This window comes from Procambarus clarkii, chromosome 78 (assembly GCF_040958095.1).
Source record: "Procambarus clarkii isolate CNS0578487 chromosome 78, FALCON_Pclarkii_2.0, whole genome shotgun sequence".
Classification (NCBI taxonomy): domain Eukaryota; kingdom Metazoa; phylum Arthropoda; class Malacostraca; order Decapoda; family Cambaridae; genus Procambarus; species Procambarus clarkii.
Genome location: NC_091227.1, coordinates 8,676,569 through 8,700,359, shown reverse-complemented (window position 1 = coordinate 8,700,359; position 23,791 = coordinate 8,676,569). Strand labels below are relative to the sequence as shown.

Genomic DNA, 23,791 nt, shown 5'->3' with positions numbered 1-23,791 from the left:
CGGGTGGCCCCGGGTGGCCACGGGTGGCCCCGGGTGGCCACGGGTGGCCCCGGATGGCCACGGGTGGCCCCGGATGGCCACGGGTGGGAATGACTACTTACGGCAGCGGGCCATCATGGCAGGCCGTATAACCTTCACTTTTTAACATTTTTTTTTTTAATGATCGGTAAGTTAAAATAGCTTTTGATATACAGGTTTTGATACGGATATAAAATAGCAAGAGTGGGGAGTGAGAGATGAATAATGGAGAAGGGTAGAGAGCAGGAAGAGAGAGAAATATCAGAAGACTGGCAAATTCAGGGGAATAGAGAAGATAATCTGCTGGAAATATTAATCTGTCCCCGGGTCTGCTGTTTGTCTCATCTGGACACGTGAGGTTAGGGAGGTAGACAAGTTGATCTCTCTCTCTCTCTCTCTTTCACTCACTCTCTCTTTCACTCACTCTCTTTCACTCACTCTCTCTTTCACTCACTCTCTTTCACTCACTCTCTCTTTCACTCACTCTCTCTTTCACTCACTCTTTCACTCACTCTCTCTTTCACTCACTCTCTCATTCACTCACTCCCTCTTTCACTCTCTCTCTCACTCTCTCTCTCTCTCTCTCTCTCTCTCTCTCTCTCTCTCTCTCTCTCTCTCTCTCTCTCTCTCTCTCTCTCTCTCTCTCTCTCTCTCTCTCTCTCTCTCAGGACAAGTAGCACCTGACGTCCCTCTGTAGACTACCTTGAGGGCACCTTGCGATGATTTCAGGGCTTCGTGTTCCCGCGGCCCGGTTGTCGACCAGGCCTCATCGTTGCTGGACTGGTCAACCAGGCTGTTGGAGGCTCATAACCATCTCACAGTGACCTTTCAAGGGAGTTCCCGTGATCCACCGTCCTCTTCCTATCCCACCGTAATCTACTAATCTCATATCACCAACAAACTGTGGTCTGTTACACCCAAAAAACTGGTCCGGGTGTTTGTGACCTTTTCTAGGCCTAACTAAGTATTCCTAGATCATACATACGCGATATTAGGCATAATTAGGCCTAGGAAAAGTTAGATTTATTGGGGAAGCAACAGTATATTTTATATTTTGTACATACCATCCTAGTAGCAATAGGTGCTATCAGTTTCGGATGGGTTGGCCATGCTCTTGATGGGGAGGCTTCGCAACCACTACTGCTGGGAAATACTGCCGTTATTTGCTGTCACTCGTCGCTTTGAGAGCAGTGATGGTCATTACAGGAGCACAGCTCACAGGACCATGTATATCCTAACCTCAGCGTTGTTTTATAAATTTATCATTCTAACAACTTGACGTTAAAACAAGTGGTGGCCACGGGAAATGTATGAGGTGCATAATAAAGAAAAAATGAATTGGTTTCATCGTATGTTTGTTCCTCAAAGGTTATATAAATGTGGTTATATAGACCAGTCTGGCTGTGGGTTGCGGGAGGAGAAGGCCCGTTCTCCATGTAGCCGAATCTATTCCACTTGGGTGTTCAACATTTGCTCCTTACATCATTGCAAGCCGGTACACTCCTCTGTTCTGTAGAAGTTCTGTCTGATGGGAGAGCGAGGAGACGACCTGCTAGCTGTCGGGGGTCGTCCTTCTAGGCTAGAGTCGTTCACCTGAGAGGTGTGCATTAACAACCTTCTGCACTTCATGGGTGAGGGAGACGTCCACACAGGACAGCATGGGTGGAGAGGGATGGGTCAGCACTTAACAGCACAGCAAGTAGTCACGCATAACCCCCCTCGAGGGGTGTCGATACAGCGAGGGGGTCGACACATGACACCGCGACTGCACGTTAACGATTTATCAGTGAGGACCGCTATCTTAATTACCCTACCTGGTGCCGTTGCGCTATCAGCGTTCGTTATCTGGCTATCGACGGGTGAGAGAGATAAAGAACCCACCGGAGTACGACTTCTCATCAGCAGCTGCTGCTCAACCTCACAACCTGGTCACAACCACGTGTCTCAGACTAGCCAGAAATACCCCACCCCACCCAGAGGTTACAAAGTTGTAACACACACCCACACCTACACTCAAACATACACACAAACTCACCCCCACCCCCCCACAAAGACAAACCACACCCACCATTTGATCCATTTGTTCGTTCGTTTCTCCCTCCTTCCCTTAGTCTGTTCTCCCGCTCAATTTTTTTACATTTTGTTTACACATTTCATTATATTAAGCCTCTCTAGTATGACAGGATTAAGACTCCAGGGTCAACGCCTCGTATATGCAGGTCAAAGGTCAGATCACTCCTCGCGACCCGCCAATGCCCCCGCCCCCCCCCCACCTTCCCAGCCCTCGGGCGACAAAATAAGCACCATTAGATTTTCTCACGTGCATCAGGGAGCAAAGTTGAGTGAACGCCATTATAAAGGACGGACCCAGGGCCAGACGGCGCCACTTTGAATATTAAGACCCAGAACAAATCCCTTTCAGCAGTTCCCCTCCCCCCCCTCTCACTTTGCTGACTACGGTCCTCTGTGTCTTCCCCCTCTTTATCTCCCTCTCCCTCCCCCCCACCCCTTCTCTCCCTCTCCCCCCCCCACCCCTTCTCTCCCTCTCCCCCCCCCCTTCTCTCACTCTCTCTCTCTCTCTCTCTCTCTCTCTCTCTCTCTCTCTCTCTCTCAACACGCACGCGCTAACACATACAGTACTCGGTCCTATCTTGTTTCTGATATATGTAAATGATCTCCCGGAGGGTATCGATTCATTTCTCTCAATGTTTGCGGATGATGCCAAAATTATGAGAAGGATTAAAACAGAAGAGGACTGTTTGAGGCTTCAAGAAAACCTAGACAAGCTGAAGGAATGGTCGAACAAATGGTTGTTAGAGTTTAACCCAACCAAATGTAATGTAATGAAGATAGGTGTAGGGAGCAGGAGGCCAGATACAAGGTATCATCTGGGAGAGGAAATTCTACAGGAGTCAGTGAAAGAAAAAGACTTGGGGGTTGATATCACGCCAGACCTGTCTCCTGCAGCACATATCAAGAGGATAACATCAGCGGCATATGCCAGGCTGGCCAACATACGAACGGCATTCAGAAACTTGTGTAAAGAATCATTCAGAACTTTGTATACCACATATGTCAGGCCAATCCTGGAGTATGCAGCCCCAGCATGGAGTCCATATCTAGTCAAGGATAAGACTAAATTGGAAAAGGTTCAAAGATTTGCCACCAGACTAGTACCCGAGCTGAGAGGTATGAGCTACGAGGAGAGACTACGGGAATTAAACCTCACTTCGCTGGAAGACAGAAGAGTTAAGGGGGACATGATCACCACATTCAAGATTCTCAAGGGAATTGATAGGGTAGATAAAGACAGGCTATTTAACACAAGGGGCACACGCACAAGGGGACACAGGTGGAAACTGAGCGCCCAAATGAGCCACAGAGATATTAGAAAGAACTTTTTTAGTGTCAGAGTGGTTGACAAATGGAATGCATTAGGAAGTGATGTGGTGGAGGCTGACTCCATACACAGTTTCAAGTGTAGATATGATAGAGCCCAATAGGCTCAGGAACCTGTACACCTGTTGATTGACGGTTGAGAGGCGGGACCAAAGAGCCAGAGCTCAACCCCCGCAAACACAACTATTTGAGTACAACTAGGTGAGTACATACCTTGTTTCGACAATTGCAAATTCGTGGAATGGATTCGTGGTGACGTGTATGTGTAATGACGTGTAATGTGTAATGACGTGTAATGTGTAATGACGTGTACGTGTAGTGACGTGTAATGTGTAATGACGTGTACGTGTAGTGACGTGTAATGTGTAATGACGTGTACGTGTAGTGACGTGTAATGTGTAATGACGTGTACGTGTAGTGACGTGTAATGTGTAATGACGTGTACGTGTAGTGACGTGTAATGACGTGTACGTGTAGTGACGTGTAATCTGTAATGACGTGTACGTGTAGTGACGTGTAATGTGTAATGACGTGTACGTGTAGTGACGTGTAATGTGTAATGACGTGTACGTGTAATGTGTAATGACGTGTACGTGTAGTGACGTGTAATGTGTAATGACGTGTACGTGTAATGTGTAATGACGTGTACGTGTAGTGACGTGTAATGTGTAATGACGTGTACGTGTAGTGACGTGTAATGTGTAATGACGTGTACGTGTAGTGACGTGCTGTGTGCTGGCCAGAGTTGTGCGCGTTAACTTGAGGACAGTCAAGGCAAGGAGAGTCACCAATAAAAAACTATAAATATTTTTTGAGACAAAGACAAATGAGACAACTGATATAACGCGGGAAAGAAATGTATACAAATAAGTGTAAGGAGACGAGAAAGGTACCAAATAAATTATATATATATATATATATATATATATATATATATATATATATATATATATATATAATATATATTATTATTATGACATATACATACACACACACATACATACATGGAACAATATTGGAGGGCCGGGTCCTCAATTTGCACAATAAGGTAACAACATACAGGAGTGAACAATGTGGACCGAAATGCAGACTAGAGCCAGAGTAGAGTAGAGGTGCCATGGGCACAATCAGAGAACACTGTATGAACATCGGAGGTCCACGGTTGTTCAATATTCTCCCAATATGAGAAATATTGCCGGAACAAAAATGGAAGTCTTCAAGAAAAAGAGGGATAGTTTTCGGGAAGAAATGCCGGACCAACCGCTGTAGTGGAAATGTGGTGGACCGCGGGCCGCTCCAAGCAACAGCCTGTTGGACCAAGGTATCACAAGTCAAGCCTTGGGGAGTAGAACAACTCCCAGAACCCCATCCAGGCACAACCCAGGTATGGCGGTAAACGGGAGCCTGGAGTATCCGACGTAAGCTGGCGCATGACTGGTACATCTGATGCAGCAAAAACGTCAATTACAGCATTAAATACTGCATCAACCGGCCATGTTGTTACCGTAACTATTAGTGGCGCCGAACTCTCACTATGGAGGCTTTTTATTGCACCAGCCGGTGGTGTAATACTATTTGCATTTGTATAAAAGTAAATATGTAAGTAAACTGTACGTAAGTAAATGTGTGTAATGCATGCAGCAAAAACTGTACCATGTTGCAGTGCCATCCATGGATTAGAAAGTTTCCAATCCGGACAGGAAAATAACAAGGGTAGATTACCTCCTTCAGAACAAGGGCTGCCACACCAATTATGGCACTGTTCAAGCACTGGTTCTCTCGTATAGAATATTGCTGGGTCCTCAAGTTCCCCTGCAAAGCAGGCAAAAATGCAGAGATCGAAAATATACAGAGAACTTTGACTTTCCACATAGAATCTGTAAAGAATTTTACTTGCCACATAGAATCTGTAAAGAATTTTACTTACCACATAGAATCTGTAAAGAATTTTACTTGCCACATAGAATCTGTAAAGAATTTTACTTGCCACATAGAATCTGTAAAGAATTTTACTTACCACATAGAATCTGTAAAGAATTTTACTTACCACATAGAATCTGTAAAGAATTTTACTTGCCACATAGAATCTGTAAAGAATTTTACTTACCACATAGAATCTGTAAAGAATTTTACTTACCACATAGAATCTGTAAAGAATTTTACTTGCCACATAGAATCTGTAAAGAATTTTACTTGCCACATAGAATCTGTAAAGAATTTTACTTGCCACATAGAATCTGTAAAGAATTTTACTTTCCACATAGAATCTGTAAAGAATTTTACTTTCCACATAGAATCTGTAAAGAATTTTACTTTCCACATAGAATCTGTAAAGAATTTTACTTTCCACATAGAATCTGTAAAGAATTTTACTTTCCACATAGAATCTGTAAAGAATTTTACTTTCCACATAGAATCTGTAAAGAATTTTACTTTCCACATAGAATCTGTAAAGAATTTTACTTTCCACATAGAATCTGTAAAGAATTTTACTAGGACTGCCTGAAAACACACAAATTGTACTCTTTGGAACTAAGACGAGAGATCTCATAATTTACACATGATACATACTTTAATGTCTCATAATTTACACATGATACATACTTTAATGTTATCTTTCGACACTTAGTCCTATGTTAACTCTGCCACAAACACCTGTTTTTATGATCATTTCTGGCCTGCTGTTTTATCCCTGCTGCCCTTCTCCCTGGCTGCCTTTCCCCCCACTTTGTCACAATGCTTCATTCACTTTTCTTGACATCTTGCCCTCTCTCTCTCTCTCTTATCCCTAATGCATTATTCATTATAATGTAATTAGGGATAAGAGAGAGCATTTCATTTCACTTTCATTGAACATTTCTTTTTTCTCTCTTATCTCCTTTACCCTTTAATGTCTTATTCATCGTTCTCCTGTGTTACTCATATATCCGAATGTGTTATTCACGATTCACATTCATATCTTCTGCATCTTCCCTCGTTTATTCCCCAAGATCTTAATCCTCTTAATCTGTTTTTTTCTCTTGCTTTGGTTTGCCCTTTCCCTGTGCTGTTTGGGGCTCGTGTGGGGCCCCCCTGTTTGAGGCTCATGGGGGGCCCATGTTTGAGGTTTGTGGAGACCCTGTTTGAGGCTTCTGGGGGTCCTGTTTGATTGAGGCTCATGGGGGCCCCTGTTTGAGGCTCATGGGGGGCCCCTGTTTGAGGTTCATAGGGGGCCCCTGTTTGAGGTTCATGGGGGCCCCTGTTTGAGGCTCGTGGGGGCCCCTGCTTGAGGCTTCTGGGGGTCCTGTTTGAGACTCATAGGAGCCCCTGTTTGAGGCTCATAGGAGCCCCTGTTTGAGGCTCATAGGAGCCCCTGTTTGAGGCTCGTGGGGGCCCCTGTTTGAGGCTCGTGGGGGACCCTGCTTGAGGCTCCTGGGGGACCTTGTTCGTGTGGGAACAGTATTGTAAGACTATTCTCACTAAATGACGCATTGTATCCATCGTTGCCAATTTCGCCATCTCTGTTATTTCCCCTTCACTCCTGTTCATTATTATGATATTGAGCGTGATTGCGTTGCACCCTTCCCCGACCATTGTTATCTTCTCTGAGTCTGCTTTACTCATTTTCTCCTTGTTGGTTATCTGTTCTTGTTGTTCCACATTTACTGGATACATTCTACACATCATTGTAAGCAATAGTTAGTTCATCTCATTTTTTTTTTTACTGTTTGTGTTCTATCTCTCGTTCTTAGCTCTCTACCTCTGTCTCTTATTCTCTTGTTTCTATTTCGTTTCTCTCCTGCTTTACTATCTCATCTGCCATGACTCCTCCCCCCCCCACACACACAGTAAATTCCCCCTGTAATCACCCGTAACAACCTACAGTATTCATCCTCACAACCCCCTGCCATGACCCACCCCCACAACCCCCTGCCATGACCCACCCCCACAACCCCCTGCCATGACCCACCTCCACAACCCCCTGCCATGACCCACCCCCACAACCCCCTGCCATGACCCACCTCCACAACCCCCTGCCATGACCCACCCCCACAACCCCCTGCCATGACCCACCACTTTACCGCTCACCGGGTCTTCTCCTCTAGGTATTTCTCCATAGTCCGAAGCCTCGCTCGGCATCCTCGGAATATTCTGTCCCCGCCTTTATGGGCACCACACGCGCGAGCACACACACACACACACACACACACACACACACACACACACACACACACACACACACACACACACACACACACACACACACACACACACACGGGCACACACACACACACGGGCACACACACGTGTGTGTGTGTGTGTGTGTTCGCCCGTGTACTCACCTAGTTGTGTCTGCAGGATCGAGCATTGACTCTTGGATCCCGCCTTTCGAGCATCGGTTGTTTTTCAGCAATGACTCCTGTCCCATTTCCCTATCATACCTGGTTTTAAAATTATGAATAGTATTTGCTTCCACAACCTGTTCATGAAGTGCATTCATTTTCCCACTAGTCTCACGCTAAAAGAAAACTTCCTAACATCTCTGTGACTCATCTGAGTTTCCAGCTTCCACCCATGTCCCCTCGTTCTGTTACTATTCCGTGTGAACATTTCGTCTATGTCCACTCTGTCAATCCCTCTGAATATTTTATACGTTCCTATCATGTCCCCCCCCCTTTCCCTTCTTCTTTCTAGTGTCGTAAGGTTCAGTTCCTTCAGGCGCTCCTCATACCCCATCCCTCGTAACTCTGGGACGAGTCTCGTCGCAAACTTCTGAACCTTTTCCAGTCTCTTTATGTGTTTCTTCAGATGGGGACTCCATGATGAGGCGGCATACTCTAAGACTGGCCTCACGTAGGCAGTGTAAAGCGCCCTAAATGCCTCCTTATTTAGGTTTCTGAATGATGTTCTAACCTTTGCCAGTGTAGAGTACGCTGCTGTCGTTATCCTATTTATATGTGCCTCAGGAGATAGATTAGGTGTTACGTCCACACCCAGGTCTCTTTCTCGCGTCGTCACAGGTAGGCTGTTTCCCTTCATTGTATACTGTCCCTTTGGTCTCCTATCTCCTAGTCCCATTTCCATAACTTTACATTTGATCGTGTTGAATTCCAGTAGCCATTTCTCTGACCAATTCTGCAACCAGTTCAGGTCCTCTTGGAGGATCCTGCAATCCTCATCTGTCACAACTCTTCTCATCAACTTTGCGTCATCCGCAAACATCGATATGTAGGACTCTACGCCTGTAAACATATCGTTAACATATACTAGAAATAGAATTGGTCCCAGCACCGATCCTTGTGGTACTAAACTTGTTACTGTTCGCCAGTCCGACTTCTCGCCCCCTTACCGTAACTCTTTGGCTCCTTCCTGTTAGGTAGATCCTTATCCATGCTAGGACCTTTCCCCCCCACCCCCGCCTGCCTCTCGAGTTTGAACAGCAGTCTCATGTGCGGTACTGTATCAAAGGATTTTTGGCAGTCCAGAAATATGCAGTCCGCCCAACCATCTCTGTCCTGTCTTATCCTAGATATTTTATCATAGAATTCCAGAAGGTTTGTTAGGCACGATTTCCCTGTCCAGAACCCATGTTGATGTTTGTTCACAAACCTAATGTTCTCCAGGTGTGCAACCAGTCGTAGCCTAATTATTATTTCCAGTATTTTACAGGGGATGCTTGTCAGTGATACAGGTCTATAGTTAAGTGCCTCCTCCCTATCGCCTTTCTTGAAGATCGGCACAACATTTGCCTTCTTCCAGCAATTGGGCAATTCTCCCGACATAAGTGACTCATTAAAGATCATTGCCAGAGGCATGCTGAGGGCCTGCGCTGCCTCTTTTAGTATCCACGGTGATACTTTGTCTGGTCCAACTGCTTTAGTTGCATCTAGAGTTGTCAACTGTTTCATTACCTCCTCTGCTGTCACCTCTATATCAGATAGTCTTTCATCTAGGGTAACCCCTTCCAACAATAGGAGCTGCTCAGGCTCGGTAGTGAACACTCCATGGAAACTGGCATTCAGCGCCTCGCAGATTTCCTTGTCACTTTCAGTATATGCCCCCTCTGTTTTCCTTAGTCTTGTCACTTGGTTGTTCACCGGCATTTTTCTTCTTATATGGTTGTGTAGTAACTTAGGTTGCTTTTTCGCTTTGATTGCAATATCGTTCTCATAGTCCCTTTCCGATGTTCGTCTTATGTTAATGTAATCGTTCCTAGCTCTGTTACATCTGATCCTGTTGTCCTCTGTCCTTTGTCCTCAGTATTTCCTCCACTCCCGCCTGCTGGCCATTTTTGCTTTCTGACACTGTCTATTAAACCATGGGTTATTATGTTCCTTCTTATTTTTCCTCTTTACTGTTGGTATAAATCTCTCTTCGGCCTCCTGGCATTTCTGTATGACTAAGTCCATCATATCTTGAACTGTTTTTCCTCAAATTTCTTCCTCCCACTGCACTTCACCCAGATAGTCCCTTATCCTCCTGTAGTCCCCGTGTGTGTGTGTGTGTGTGTATGTGTGTGTGTTTGAGATATCCAATATTTTGAGCACTGCAAGGGGGGTTTGGACAAAATGTGACCCATCGCCGTTTACAGTAATTGGAATATTTTCGGTATAAAAACGCGTAATTTCAAACAACAAATATGTGCAATGAGCCAGAATTCGGCTCGAAAATAACGCTCATGAGTCAGATTTCCGATATTTCTGGTATTTTGAAAACTGCAGGGGGCGGGGCCAAATGTGAACCATCGCCGATTTCAGTAATTGGCATGTTTATGGTATAAAAAGTCATAATTTCAAACTCCAAATATGTGCAATGAGCAAGAATTCGGCTCAAAAATAACGCTCATGAGTCAGATTTCCGATATTTTGAAAACTGGTGGAGGGTTTGGGTAAAATGTGACCCATCGCCGTTTTCACTAATTTGCAATATTTTCGCAGTGATGATGTGGTATGGAGGCTGACTCCATACACAGTTTCAAATGTAGATATGACAGAGCTCAGTAGGCTCAGGAATCTGTACACCAGTTGATTGACGGTTGAGAGGCGGGACCAAAGAGCCAAAGTTCAAACCCCGCAAGCACAAATAGGTGAGTACACACACACACACACACACACAATGGGAGACTTCAACTATGGGAAGATAGATTGGGAGAACAGAGACCCGCATGGAGGACCAGAAACATGGAGAGCTAAGCTGCTGGACGTGGCAACAAGAAACTTTCTAAGCCAGCACATTCAAAGAACCCACAAGAATGAGAGGAGAAGATGAACCAGCAATGCTTGATTTGATATTTACCCTAAATGAGTGGGATATAAGGGGAGTTAAGATGAAAGCGCCCTTGGGAATGAGTGATCACAGTGTATTGAACTTTGAGTACCTGGTAGAGCTAGGAATTATCTCCCCCAAAAAAGAACTAGGAATCAAAAGGCTGGCATACTGAAAGGGGAATTATGAACAGATGAGAAGTTTCCTAAGTGAAATACCTTGGGACACAGACCTCAGAGATAAGTCTGTACAGGGTATGATGGACTATGTTACCCAAAAGTGTCAGGAGGCAGTAAACAGGTTCATCCCGGCCCAAAGGGAAAAATCCGAGAAGCAACAGAAGAATCCATGGTATAATAGGGCATGTATGGAAGAGAAGAAACTGAACAAAAGGGCGTGGAGGAACTTCCGGAATTACAGAACACCAGAAAGCAGAGAGAGATACCAGAGAACCAGGAATGAGTACGTCAGGGTGAGAAGAGAAACAGAGAAAAATTTTGAAAATGATATAGCAAACAAAGCCAAGACTGAACCAAAGCTACTCCACAGTCACATCAGAAGGAAAACAACAGTGAAAGAACAGGAATTGAAACTTAGAACAGGCGAGGACAGGTATACAGAGAATGACAGAGAGGTGTGTGAAGAACTCAACAAGAGGTTCCAGGAGGTCTTCACAATAGAACAAGGTGAGGTCACTGTGCTAAGAGAAAGGGAGGTAAACCAGGCGGCCTTGGAAGAGTTCGAAATTACGAGAGAGGAGGTCAAGAGACACCTGCTGGATCTGGATGTCAGAAAGGCTGTTGATCCAGACGGGATCTCACCATGGATACTGAGTGTGCAGAGGCACTTTGCTTGCCACTCTCCATAGTGTATAGTAAGTCACTGGAGACGGGAGACCTACCAGAAATATGGAAGACGGCGAATGTGGTCCCAATATACAAAAAGGGCGACAGGCAAGAGGCACTGAACTACAGGCCAGTGTCCTTGACTTGTATACCATGCAAGGTGATGGAGAAGATCGTGAGAAAAAACCTGGTAACACATCTAGAGAGAAGGGACTTCGTGACAAATCGCCAACATGGGTTCAGGGAGGGTAAATCTTGCCTTACTGGCTTGATAGAATTCTACGATCAGGTGACGAAGATTAAGCAAGAAAGAGAGGGGTGGGCGGACTGCATTTTCATGGATTGTCGGAAAGCCTTTGACACAGTACCGCATAAGAGGCTGGTACATAAGTTGGAGAGACAGGCAGGTGTAGCTGGTAAGGTGCTCCAGTGGATAAGGGAGTACCTAAGCAATAGGAAGCAGAGAGTTACGGTGAGGGGTGAGACCTCCGATTGGCGTGAAGTCACCAGTGGAGTCCCACAGGGCTCTGTACTCGGTCCTATCTTGTTTCTGATATATGTAAATGATCTCCCGGAGGGTATCGATTCATTTCTCTCAATGTTTGCGGACGATGCCAAAATTATGAGAAGGATTAAAACAGAAGAGGACTGTTTGAGGCTTCAAGAAAACCTAGACAAGCTGAAGGAATGGTTGAACAAATGGTTGTTAGAGTTTAACCCAACCAAATGTAATGTAATGAAGATAGGTGCAGGGAGCAGGAGACCAGATACAAGGTATCATCTGGGAGAGGAAATTCTTCAGGAGTCAGAGAAAGAAAAAGACTTGGGGGTTGATATCACGCCAGACCTGTCTCCTGCAGCACATATCAAGAGGATAACATCAGCGGCATATGCCAGGCTGGCCAACATACGAACGGCATTCAGAAACTTGTGTAAAGAATCATTCAGAACTTTGTATACCACATATGTCAGGCCAATCCTGGAGTATGCAGCCCCAGCATGGAATCCATATCTAGTCAAGGATAAGACTAAACTGGAAAAGGTTCAAAGGTTTGCCACCAGACTAGTACCCGAGCTGAGAGGTATGAGCTACGAGGAGAGACTACGGGAATTAAACCTCACTTCGCTGGAAGACAGAAGAGTTAGGGGGGGACATGATCACCACATTCAAGATTCTGAAGGGAATTGATAGAGTAGATAAAGACAGGCTATTTAACACAAGAGGCACACACACAAGGGGGCACAGGTGGAAACTGAGTGCCCAAATGAGCCACAGAGATATTAGAAAGAACTTTTTTAGTGTCAGAGTGGTTGACAAATGGAATGCATTAGGATGTGATGTGGTGGAGGCTGACTCCATACACAGTTTGAAGTGTAGATATGATAGAGCCCAGTAGGCTCAGGAATCTGTACACCTGTTGATCGACGGTTGAGAGGTGGGACCAAAGAGCCAGAGCTCAACCCCCGCAAACACGACTAGGTGAGTACACACACACACACACACACATGGAGTCCATATCTAGTCAAGGATAAGACTAAACTGGAAAAGGTTCAAAGGTTTGCCACCAGACTAGTACCCGAGCTGAGAGGTATGAGCTACGAGGAGAGACTACGGGAATTAAACCTCACTTCGCTGGAAGACAGAAGAGTTAGGGGGGACATGATCACCACATTCAAGATTCTGAAGGGGATTGATAGGGTAGATAAAGACAGTCTATTTAACACAAGGGGAACACGCACAAGGGGACACAGGTGGAAACTGAGTGCCCAAATGAGCCACAGAGATATTAGAAAGAACTTTTTTAGTGTCAGAGTGGTTGACAAATGGAATGCATTAGGGGGTGATGTGGTGGAGGCTGACTCCATACACAGTTTCAAGTGTAGATATGACAGAGCCCGATAGGCTCAGGAATCTGTACACCTGTTGATTGACGGTTGAGAGGCGGGACCAAAGAGCCAGGGCTCAACCCCCGCAAACACAACTAGGTGAGTACAACTAGGTGAGTACACACACACACACACACACACACACACACACACACACACACACACACACGGACAATCACAATTTAGATACTACCTTGAGGCTACCTTGAGGTGCTTCCGGGGCTTAGTGTCCCCGCGGCCCGGTCGTCGACCAGGCCTCCTGGTTGCTGGACTGATCAACCAGGCTGTTAGACGCGGCTGCTCGCAGCCTGACGTATGAGTCACAGCCTGGTTGATCAGGTATCCTTTGGAGGTGCTTATCCAGTTCTCTCTTGAACACTGTGAGGGGTTTGCCAGTTATGCCCCTTATGTGTAGTGGAAGCGTGTTGAACAGTCTCGGGCCTCTGATGTTGATAGAGTTCTCTCTCAGAGTACCTGTTGCACCTCTGCTTTTCAACGGGGGTATTCTGCACATCCTGCCATGTCTTCTGGTCTCATGTGGTGTTATTTCTGTGTGCAGGTTTGGGACCAGCCCCTCAATTATTTTCCACGTGTAAATTATTATGTATCTCTCCCGCCTGCGCTCAAGGGAGTACAGATTTAGGCTTTTTAGTCGGTCCCAGTAATTTAGATGTTTTACTGAGTGGATTCTAGCAGTAAAGGATCTCTGCACGCTCTCTAGGTCAGCAATTTCTCCAGCTTTGAAAGGGGCTGTCATTGTGCAGCAGTACTCCACTCTAGAGAGCACAAGCGTTTTGAAAAGTATCATCATCGGTATAGCATCTCTAGTGTGAAAAGTTCTTGTTATCCAACCTGTCATTTTTCTTGCAGTTGTGACGGCTACTTTATTGTGTTCTTTAAAGGTAAGGTCTTCCGACATGAGTACACCCAGGTCCTTTACATTGCCTTTTCGTTCTATGTTATGATTTGCCTGCGTTTTGTACGTGGTTCCTGTTTTTATGTTTTCAATTTTTCCGTAGCGCATGAGCTGAAACTTATCCTCGTTGAATACCATATTATTTTCTGTAGCCCATAGAAAGACCTGATCAACATCTGATTGGAGGTTTGCCGTGTCCTCTATGTTGCCAACTCTCATGAAAATCCTAGTGTCATCTGCAAAGGATGATACAGTGCTATAGGTTGTGTTCTGGTCTATGTCCGATATGAGGATGAGAAAAAGTACTGGAGCAAGCACAGTACCCTGGGGGACTGAGCTCTTCACGGTTGATGGGCTGGATTTTATTTTGTTGACTATTACACATTGGGTTCTGTCAGTCAGGAAATTGTAGATCCATCTGCCTATTTTCCCGGTAATTCCTTTTGAACGCATTTTATGTGCAATAACACCATGGTCACATTTATCAAAAGCTTTTGCGAAATCTGTGTAAATTACATCAGCGTTTTGTTTGTCTTCCATAGCATCTAATGCCATATCATAGTGGTCCAGCAACTGCGACAGGCAAGAGCGCCCTGTTCTGAAACCATGTTGTCCGGGGTTATGGAGATGCTGTGATTCCATGTATTTTGTGATCTTACTTCTTAGCACTCTCTCAAAAATTTTTATGATGTGCGATGTTAGTGCTATCGGTCTGTAATTTTTTGCCTCTGCCTTATTTCCTCCTTTATGGAGTGGTGCTATCTCTGCTGTTTTTAGTATGTCAGGGATAACGCCAGTATCTAGGCTTTGTCTCCACAGAATGTGAAGGGCCTGCGATAGTGGTTTTTTACAGTTCTTGATGAATATGGAGTTCCAAGAATCCGGGCCTGGTGCAGAGTGCATAGGCATACTGTTTATGGCTTCTTCAAAATCTAGTGGGGATAGGGCGACGTCTGATATGTGATTTGATGTTGGTATCATATCCATGAAAAATTCATTTGGGTTATCAATCTTTAGTGCATTTAATGGCTCACTGAAAACAGAGTCGTACTGCTTCCTCAGTAACTCGCTCATTTCTTTGTTGTCATCTGTGAAAGTTCCATCTCCCTTTCGCAGGGGCCCGATACTAGATGTGGTTTTTGATCTTGATTTTGCATAGGAGAAAAAATATTTCGGATTTCTCTCTATTTCACTGATGGCCTTTTGCTCTCTTTGCCTCTCCTGGGTTTTGTATGATTCTTGTAGCTTGAGTTCAATTGTTTCTATTTCTCTACCTAACCTTCTTCGCCGTTCTTGAGATAGGGTGCGACTCTCAAGTTGTTCCGCGATTCGTTTTCTTCGCCTATATAAGGAACGACGTTCCCGTTCCAATCTGCATCTCTTTCTCTTTTTTCTTAGGGGTATGCGGTTTGAACATATTTCTAGTGCTACTGAGCTTATTTTTTCCAGGCACTGGTTCAGGTTTGCATTTCCTAGCTGTTCTTCCCAGTTTATTTCTGTGAAGTCCTGGTTTATTTGCTCCCAGTTTATCCGTTTATTATTGAAGTTGAATTTGCTGAAATCTCCTCCACCGGGAATCTGGACTGGTTTTGGAGGTCCATTCCCCATGGTTGTCAGTACCTCAATTAAGTTGTGATCTGAGTAACAGGTATTTGTAATCATTATGTTCCCGATCAACTCATCATTATTAGTGAAAATGAGGTCCAGCGTGTTCTCCTTCCTAGTTGGTTCTACTATTTGCTGGTTTAAGGCAAACCTATCGCACATCCGTAGCAGGTCATTTGCATGTGCCTGCTCATTTAGGCTACTTCCTGGTATTCTTTCTGATATTACTGTATTAGCCAGGTGCTTCCATTTCAGGTGCCGTAGGTTGAAGTCCCCAAGCAGGATGATGTTCGGAGCTGGATTTGTGAGGTTTTCCAAGCAGTGCTCTATTTTCATTAGTTGGTCTTTAAACTGCTGAGGGTTTGCCTCCGGTGACTTATATACAAGGACAACAACTACATTTAGGATCTCTATTTTGACTATCAGCACTTCCACCATATCATTTGAGGTGTTTAGCAGCTCAGTACAGATGAGTGTGTCTTTGATGTAGAGGCTGACCCCACCCTGAAGCCGGTGTTTCCTATCACATCTGAAGAGATTGTATTCTGGGATCCATATTTCACCATCAAGGTAGTCCTTTGTGTGAGTTTCCGTTAGGGCTGCAAACACTGCATTTGCCTCATGAAGGAAACCATCTATAAAATGAACTTTGTTGGATTTGCGTGTTTTTATACCCTGGATAAAAACTGGAAACATCTGGCGGATACTTATTTCTTTGTTAAGGTTACAACAATGTGTTGATGCTGATAATTCCTGTTAGCACCAACGTTGACGAGTCGTGTAAGCAGATAGGTTGAAGGGAATCTCGGCTCCTTAGCTTCTCACTTCCCCTCCCACCCCCTCTCCAATCTCCCTTCCCCCCCCCCTTTCCTACCCTATGCCCCTCTCCCTCCCTCTCTTTGTAAACAGTTTTAACCTGGTTGTGTTTACCAGAGATGACCTGAGGGAGGTACCCAGACCAGCTCTTGCAGACGACCCACTTCATTATAATGCAGATGAGGTTATGCATCAAAATGGATCACAATTATAAGCAATTTATCTTTTCCTTTGATTCTGTTCTTGCTTAAGGCCTTCCTGTGGGCGTTGCCGGCTGGAGGAGAATTGAATCAGAGGTTACTTAATACTAAAATTATTCACCCTCCCCTCCACCCTTCCTTCCTCCATACTGATACGGAAGAAGATCTTCTTTTCCACCCACCTATTTTCTCTAGTTATATATATATATATATATATATATATATATATATATATATATATATATATATATATATAGATAGATAGATAGGTGGGGGACCACCTTTGGTTGCGTTTGTAGGGACCCTTGGCCTCCAAAAAAAGGATATGTACCATCCGGGGGAGCTTTGTGTATAAAAGCTCATGAACTCCACATCATCAGTGGAGTTCAATCTAATTCGTCTGTCTGTTATTTCTGAACCGCGTCTCTGTAATGCATGAACTATTGCCGCTTCACTGGCAACGTTGCCCCATCATTAAGAGAACCGGTACAAGTTCATCATTGAAATACCACATGTGACAATGATTGCTGTTGATGATGATGATGATGATGATGCAGAGCCGGACACCCTTTATTTTGCTCTCTTTACTTGCACCAGTGATCTATCTTCTTCCTTTGTTATTAAGAAATGTATTTGGGCGTACAATATCTAATAGGACTTTAATACCATGTTGTTTAATTTTTAATTTGATTACCATTACAGTTTGATTTTAATTTATCATGAGACCTAAAATCCTCAGTCTTCAGAATTTTCGTTGGTACGGGCTATCTCGCCCTTGGTATGTGTGAGATAGCCTCGTCTCAAACTTCAAAGGATTTCTGAGTAAGCCATGTTGGATGCCATTTTGGGTGTTTTCTTACTGCATGTGAGACAGACTGTCAACCTAATGCGTCTCCACTGTAAGGGTGCTTCCAGCTGCTGATTGTATCAGCTGGCTCTCCAACACTGTTGTTGTAGATTCAGCAACTCGGAACAAAGGTTTCAAGCAGCACGGGCTATGGTGAGCCCGTAGTGGATTTATCTGGCACAGGAGCGGGCTCAGAGCTCTCAAAATGTACTCTCTGGAAAGGAGACGAGAGGCATCACATATTATATACATGGAAGATAATGGAGTGCCATGTGAAGAGTAGAGGTGCCATAGGTACAATGTGAACACTTATGAACATTAGAGATCCACGGCTGTTCAATATCCTCCCGCCAAGTATAAGAAAAACTTGCCGGAACAATGAGTGCACTTCAAGAAAAACTTAGACATTTGTCTGCCAGAAGTGCCGGACCAATTGGGCTATAGTGGATATGTGGGGCTACGGGCCGCTCCGAGCAACAGCCTGTTGAACCAAGTTATCACAAGTCAAGGTAACCCCCAGGACGGGCTTCGGGAGTAGTAGAACTCCCAGAACCCACTCGAGGTAAACTTCTACGTACATCATTTTGCTTCCCTTCCCGCTCCTCTACCTCCCTCCCCCTTCACTACTTCCTTCTCTATCTCTCTCTCTCTCCTCTCCTTTCTGTGCCTTCCTCCCCACCCCTCTCTTTCTCACTCCGTATCTATTTCTCTCTATCGCTCGTGCTCTACTCGTTAAGTCCTTCCCCGCCACTTGCAGCGATTTTCTCAGGTAGGTGTCGCGGAGGGGCGTGATTGGAGATGGCTCGATTAGTCGGCAAGTTTTGGCGGGAGATTCTGATCCCAATTATAGATACCGAGGAGGGCGGGGCCAAGACCTCAATGGGCTCTCCCAATTCACTTCACCTCTTCCGTATCTCTGTCGTTTCGAGGGCCCTCGACTAAAGGTAGTTTGATGCAAATTGCAGATACTCAACCCTATTAGAATTTCTTCCCGTTTCTTATTGCTTTTCCCCTGCCATGGCCAGGACTAGGCGTTATTACGCTTGATTGGCGGGGGAAAAAGAGGGCCGGTGGCGGGAAAAGAGGGGAGGGCTCGTCTCCCCTCCTTCCCTAGGGCGACCCATGGATTCCCTGCTCCAAATTGTGTTGGGGAAGCTGAGAGCAGGGAAGTGATGGGAAAGGGATTTTTTGTGTGTGTGTGTTCGGGGACCAGGTATTTGTGATGGAACGGGGAGGATTAAGGGAGAAGGTGAGGACTGAGTGAGAGGTATTTTTTTTTGACACGGAGAGAGTATAACAGCGCGAGGGAATTATGAAGGATATGGCCCAGGGCGGAAAACTGGGGGAATTTGTGCCACTGTTGCACGGGATTTTGGGTGCCTGTCCCCGCCCGTGTCCCTGCCCGTGTCGGCCAGGGTCAAAAACGACTAATTGAGAAGTGTCACTGGTGCAAGTGGCTATCAGTTGCTGGGTGCTGGCGGGGGTGTGGATGATGGTGGTTGTGTTGGTGATGGTGTTGCTGGTGGTGGTGGTGTTGCTGGTGGTGCAGGTGACGCTGGTGATGGTGATGTATGAGTCTATAGGCAGCTCACTGTATTACAGCATAAGGCGAGGGGGTTGCAGAAAATACTTAGTCTAGTCAATAAAACATATTTACTAATGCTCTCAATTGCTTGTTTAGGTAAGTTGTTGCAAGGGTTGATTAACCAATTTAAGATAAACTGTGACTTTGTGGCTCAGTGTAGTGTGCATGTATAATTACAATCTGTGCTGCTCTTTCTTCCACTGTGTGTGTGTGTGTGTGTGTGTGTGTGTGTGTGCGTGTGCGTGTGCGTGCGTGTGTTTGTATTTTCATATAAAAATTTAAGTGATTTGTGGGGAGGAGGATATTGTGTGACAGGAGAGGAGAGAGTGATGCAGGAAGCAGGTCAGGGAAAAGTAGTAATGGTAAGGATATTGTGTTTGGGTAGAGTGGTCTAGGGGAGCGGGAGAGAAAGTGTGCTGGACTAGGGGAGGTGAGGGGCAACTATATTGCACGGAGAGGTTATTGTATGCAGTAAATGAGACATCAGGGGCCCCTGTACTTTATAACAGGGAACATTTCCTTGTTTCACTTTCCAAAATCATTCCATTACTCTTGTACTCTGTCATTACGGCGAAATTTTGTCATGATATCGTAGCCTCTTTAAATGGAGAATGTGGAACAAGAGGATATATGTGGAAGCTGGAAATCCTAATGAGTAGATCATATGTAAGGAAATACTCGTACCCTGTACCGGTGGTTAACAAGTGGAATGCCCTGGTTCTCTACCATACGCTAATTCCCAGGTTCAACGTCCCCGCGGCCCGGCCTCTGGACAGGCATCCTTGTTTGTGGTCTAGTCAAGCAGGCTGTTGGACGCGGCTGCTCGCAGCCTGACTTAAGAGTCACAGCCTAGTTGAACAGGTATCCTTTGTAGGTGTATATCGAGTTCTCTCTCGAACACCGTAGGAGGCCAGCCAGTGATGCCCTCGATGTGTAGCCTTGAGGTTACCTTGAGGTGATTTCGGGGCTTAGCGACCCCGCGACCCGGTCGTCGACCAGGCCTCTTCGATGCTGGACTGGTCAACCAGGCTGTTGGACGCGGCTGCTCGCAGCCTGACGTACGAGTCACAGCGTGGTTTATCAGGTATTCTTTGGAGGTGTTTATCAAGTTCTCTCTTGAACACTGTGAGGGGTCGGCCAGTTATGCCCTTTGTGTGTAGTGGAAGCGTGTTGAACAGTCTCGGGCCTCTGATGTTGATAGAGTTATCTCTCAGTGTATCTATTGTACCTCTGCTTCTCAATGGGGCTATTTTGTACGTCCAGTCATGCATCCTGATAGAAGCCAGTTCCATCCACAACTTTAAAATTAGATTCGAAAATGAATTCTAACTTTAGGATAGTTCAATTATAACGTACGAAGAGTCGAAAGAGAGACGGAGGAGTAGACGGGACAGCCATAATCGAGTTAAGGGAGAATGAGAGAGGATTGCAGATAAAGGAGTGTGCGTCTATCAGCTCCTCAGGAAGTTTGGAACAAGATTAAGGTATGGAGCTTGAAGCAATCAACTCGGAGGTAAGATATATGAAGTGACCAAGACAAACAGGAGACAAACATCTACCCCAAAAGTTTAGCAGAATCTGTATACGTAAAGGGACTACCATAAAGCGACAACGCTGGATGAAGAACGACCTGCTTCTCGGTAAAAGTCATACCACAAGTTTCAGTTGTAGAGAACTTGAAGCCAGATGCCAGGGACGACACGGCATCAGTTGCAAGTTGCAGTTGTCGTCGGAGGAAAGTCATCACCCCGACTAGAGAGAGAGAGAGAGCAAGATCAACAATATAGAGGGCTGAACAAATACCAGAAGGAAGACCGTTCAGGGAACTGAGAAAAGAGTAGTGCTCAGAACACTACCCGGAGTAACACCTTCATATTGTCGAAAGGAGTCAGGAAAAGTGGTACGAAGTCACACATTAAATGAATGACTAAAAAGGAAGAGCGGGAAATGGCCACGAAGGCCAGAAGAGCGTAGTTAGAACAAATATTGTATCTCCAGGTGGAGTCATACGCCTTTTTCCAAGTCAAAAAGAACTGCACCAACGGAGGTGTTCCCAGCCAAGGCATTATGAATTTAAGACCTTTAAGTAGACTAAAACATCCGTTATGCTATAATACTTGCGAAAGCCAAATTGAGAAGGGGGGGGGAGATGGTGACAGTGTTTTAAGAACCACCTCAGACGTCCACTGAGCATACGTTTGAAAAGTTTTCAGATTCAACTCGTTAGGGCAATGGGGCGAAAATCCTTAGGGACAGTCCCTTGAGTAGAACAATTACGTTTATATTCGGCAAATCCTGAAAAGTGCAATGGTGGAGATGACTGAGAGTCTCATAATGAATACCGTGAGAGGCCGCCGCCGTAGAAGTGCAGAGGGTTGGGCAGACTGGAGTTCGGAAAGAAAAGGTCTTTATAGGGGAGCTGTTAGTGGGTGCTAAAGTTTAAGGGACAGGGTTCAATAACAGGTTTATGAGTAAAGAAAGTAGGAGAAAGGTGAATACGAGAGGTAATTGTTGGAACATGTGAACCGAGTTAGTTTGCGACAACAACGGATCTACCACAACAGAACCATGGAGGTGAACAACGGGCGAAATGTCTGGAACAAATTTACCCGTAATCATACAGATTTTGTTCTAGATGTGAGTGAGAGGGACGTCAACTGTAATATGACAAACTTTCAGATTCTCTTGCTTAGCTGTACGGTTGGGTCTTACGGGCCACGGCACTCGCCTTCCGAAACAAAATAAATGAATCGAGTGTACTTACCTAAATTCACCTAATTGTGCTTGCGGGGGTTGAGCTTTGGCTCTTTGGTCCCGCCTCTCAACTGTCAATCAACTGGTGTACAGATTCCTGAGCCTATTGGGCTCTATCATATCTACATTTGAAACTGTGTATGGAGTCAGCCTCCACCACATCACTGCCTAATGCATTCCATTTATTAACTACTCTGACACTGAAAAAAACGCCAACTGTCTGTTGGCGTCGGTGACTTTCCGCGCTGAACTCTTAGAGCTGTTTTTTACATTCAGCTACTGAAAACAAAAGTTCCAAGTACCACGGGCTATGGTGAGCCCGCAGTGGACTTGCTGACTCTTACAGTGTACTCGGACTTTGCTTGAGCTGTACGCTTACCCGAGCAGAGTCCAAATTCCATCAGGAAACGCACTTCCGCATACCACTTGAGCAATATTCGAGAATCAAGCAGAGAGAGGGCAGCGTTGAATAAGGTGGCATGAAAAAGAAGGCAGGCTTGAGGAAGAGGCGGCCACATAGGACGGATAAGAGTACATGGAGATTGAACAGTCTCCAGTCATTGTTGAATTGGTCAGTTGTGGAGGTTATTAAGGACCGTTCATGTCCACTGACAGCCTCCATCACACCGGACTCTGGTTATAATATTGTCCTTTCGTGTTGAGAAACTTTAGGCGCTTGCACTATTATTACTTGATCAGTAAAACTCGGTCTTGTGAACGTTAGTGTGACAATTTTAACATTGTTTAGAGTATAATAAAGTCTTCCATAATGTGTGCGGGAACATTTAGATGAGTTTGTATATTGTGAGAGGTGAGATGGGTACGAGGGTGGACTGAGAGAGGGTGGGTGGATTGAGCAAGTGGGTTGAGGTAGGAAGTAGGTGGGTTGAGGGGAGGGATTGGGTGGGTAGTGTGTAGGACCCGTTAGCATTGTTGCGGGATTGACTTACAAGTCGGTATTGTATCCGCGAGAAAGGAGCCAAGCTGTTGAAATGTCACAATCTGTGAACGCAGGAGTTGAGGGAAAGGTGGTGGGGGGAAGGTGCGGGGGGATAGTTGTGATGAGTAGGGAAGGTGTGGGGGGTGGTGGGGGGATAGTTGTGATGGGTAGGGAAGGTGTGGGGGGTGGTGGGGGATAGTTGTGATGGGTAGGGAAGGTGTGGGGGGTGGTGGGGGGATAGTTGTGATGGGTAGGGAAGATGTGGGGGGTGGTGGGGGGATAGTTGTGATGGGTAGGGAAGGTGTGGGGGGTGGTGGGGGGATAGTTGTGATGGGTAGGGAAGATGTGGGGGGTGGTGGGGGGATAGTTGTGATGGGTAGGGAAGGTGTGGGGGGTGGTGGGGGGATAGTTGTGATGGGTAGGGAAGGTGTGGGGGGTGGTGGGGGGATAGTTGTGATGGGTAGGGAAGATGTGGGGGGTGGTGGGGGGATAGTTGTGATGGGTAGGGAAGGTGTGGGGGGTGGTGGGGGGATAGTTGTGATGGGTAGGGAAGGTGTGAGGGGTGGTGGGGGGATAGTTGTGATGGGTAGGGAAGGTGTGGGGGGGTGGTGGGGGGATAGTTGTGATGGGTAGGGAAGGTGTGGGGGGTGGTGGGGGGATAGTTGTGATGGGTAGGGAAGGTGTGGGGGGTGGTGGGGGGATAGTTGTGATGGGTAGGGAAGGTGTGGGGGGGT

The 23,791-nt window shown here is 45.7% G+C and overlaps 2 protein-coding genes across 2 annotated transcripts in view; both read left to right on the top strand.

Annotated features, from left to right (window-relative positions):
• Positions 1-23,791, top strand: part of LOC123746157 (leucine-rich repeat neuronal protein 2) — a 581,329-nt gene that overhangs the window by 461,624 nt on the left and 95,914 nt on the right. The window lies entirely within an intron of this gene.
• Positions 22,653-23,791, top strand: part of LOC138357437 (mucin-2-like) — a 52,880-nt gene continuing 51,741 nt past the window's right edge. The window contains exon 1 of the mRNA XM_069314289.1: positions 22,653-22,688. Within this exon, the coding sequence (XP_069170390.1) occupies positions 22,653-22,688 (36 nt within the window). The remainder of the gene's footprint in view (positions 22,689-23,791) is intronic.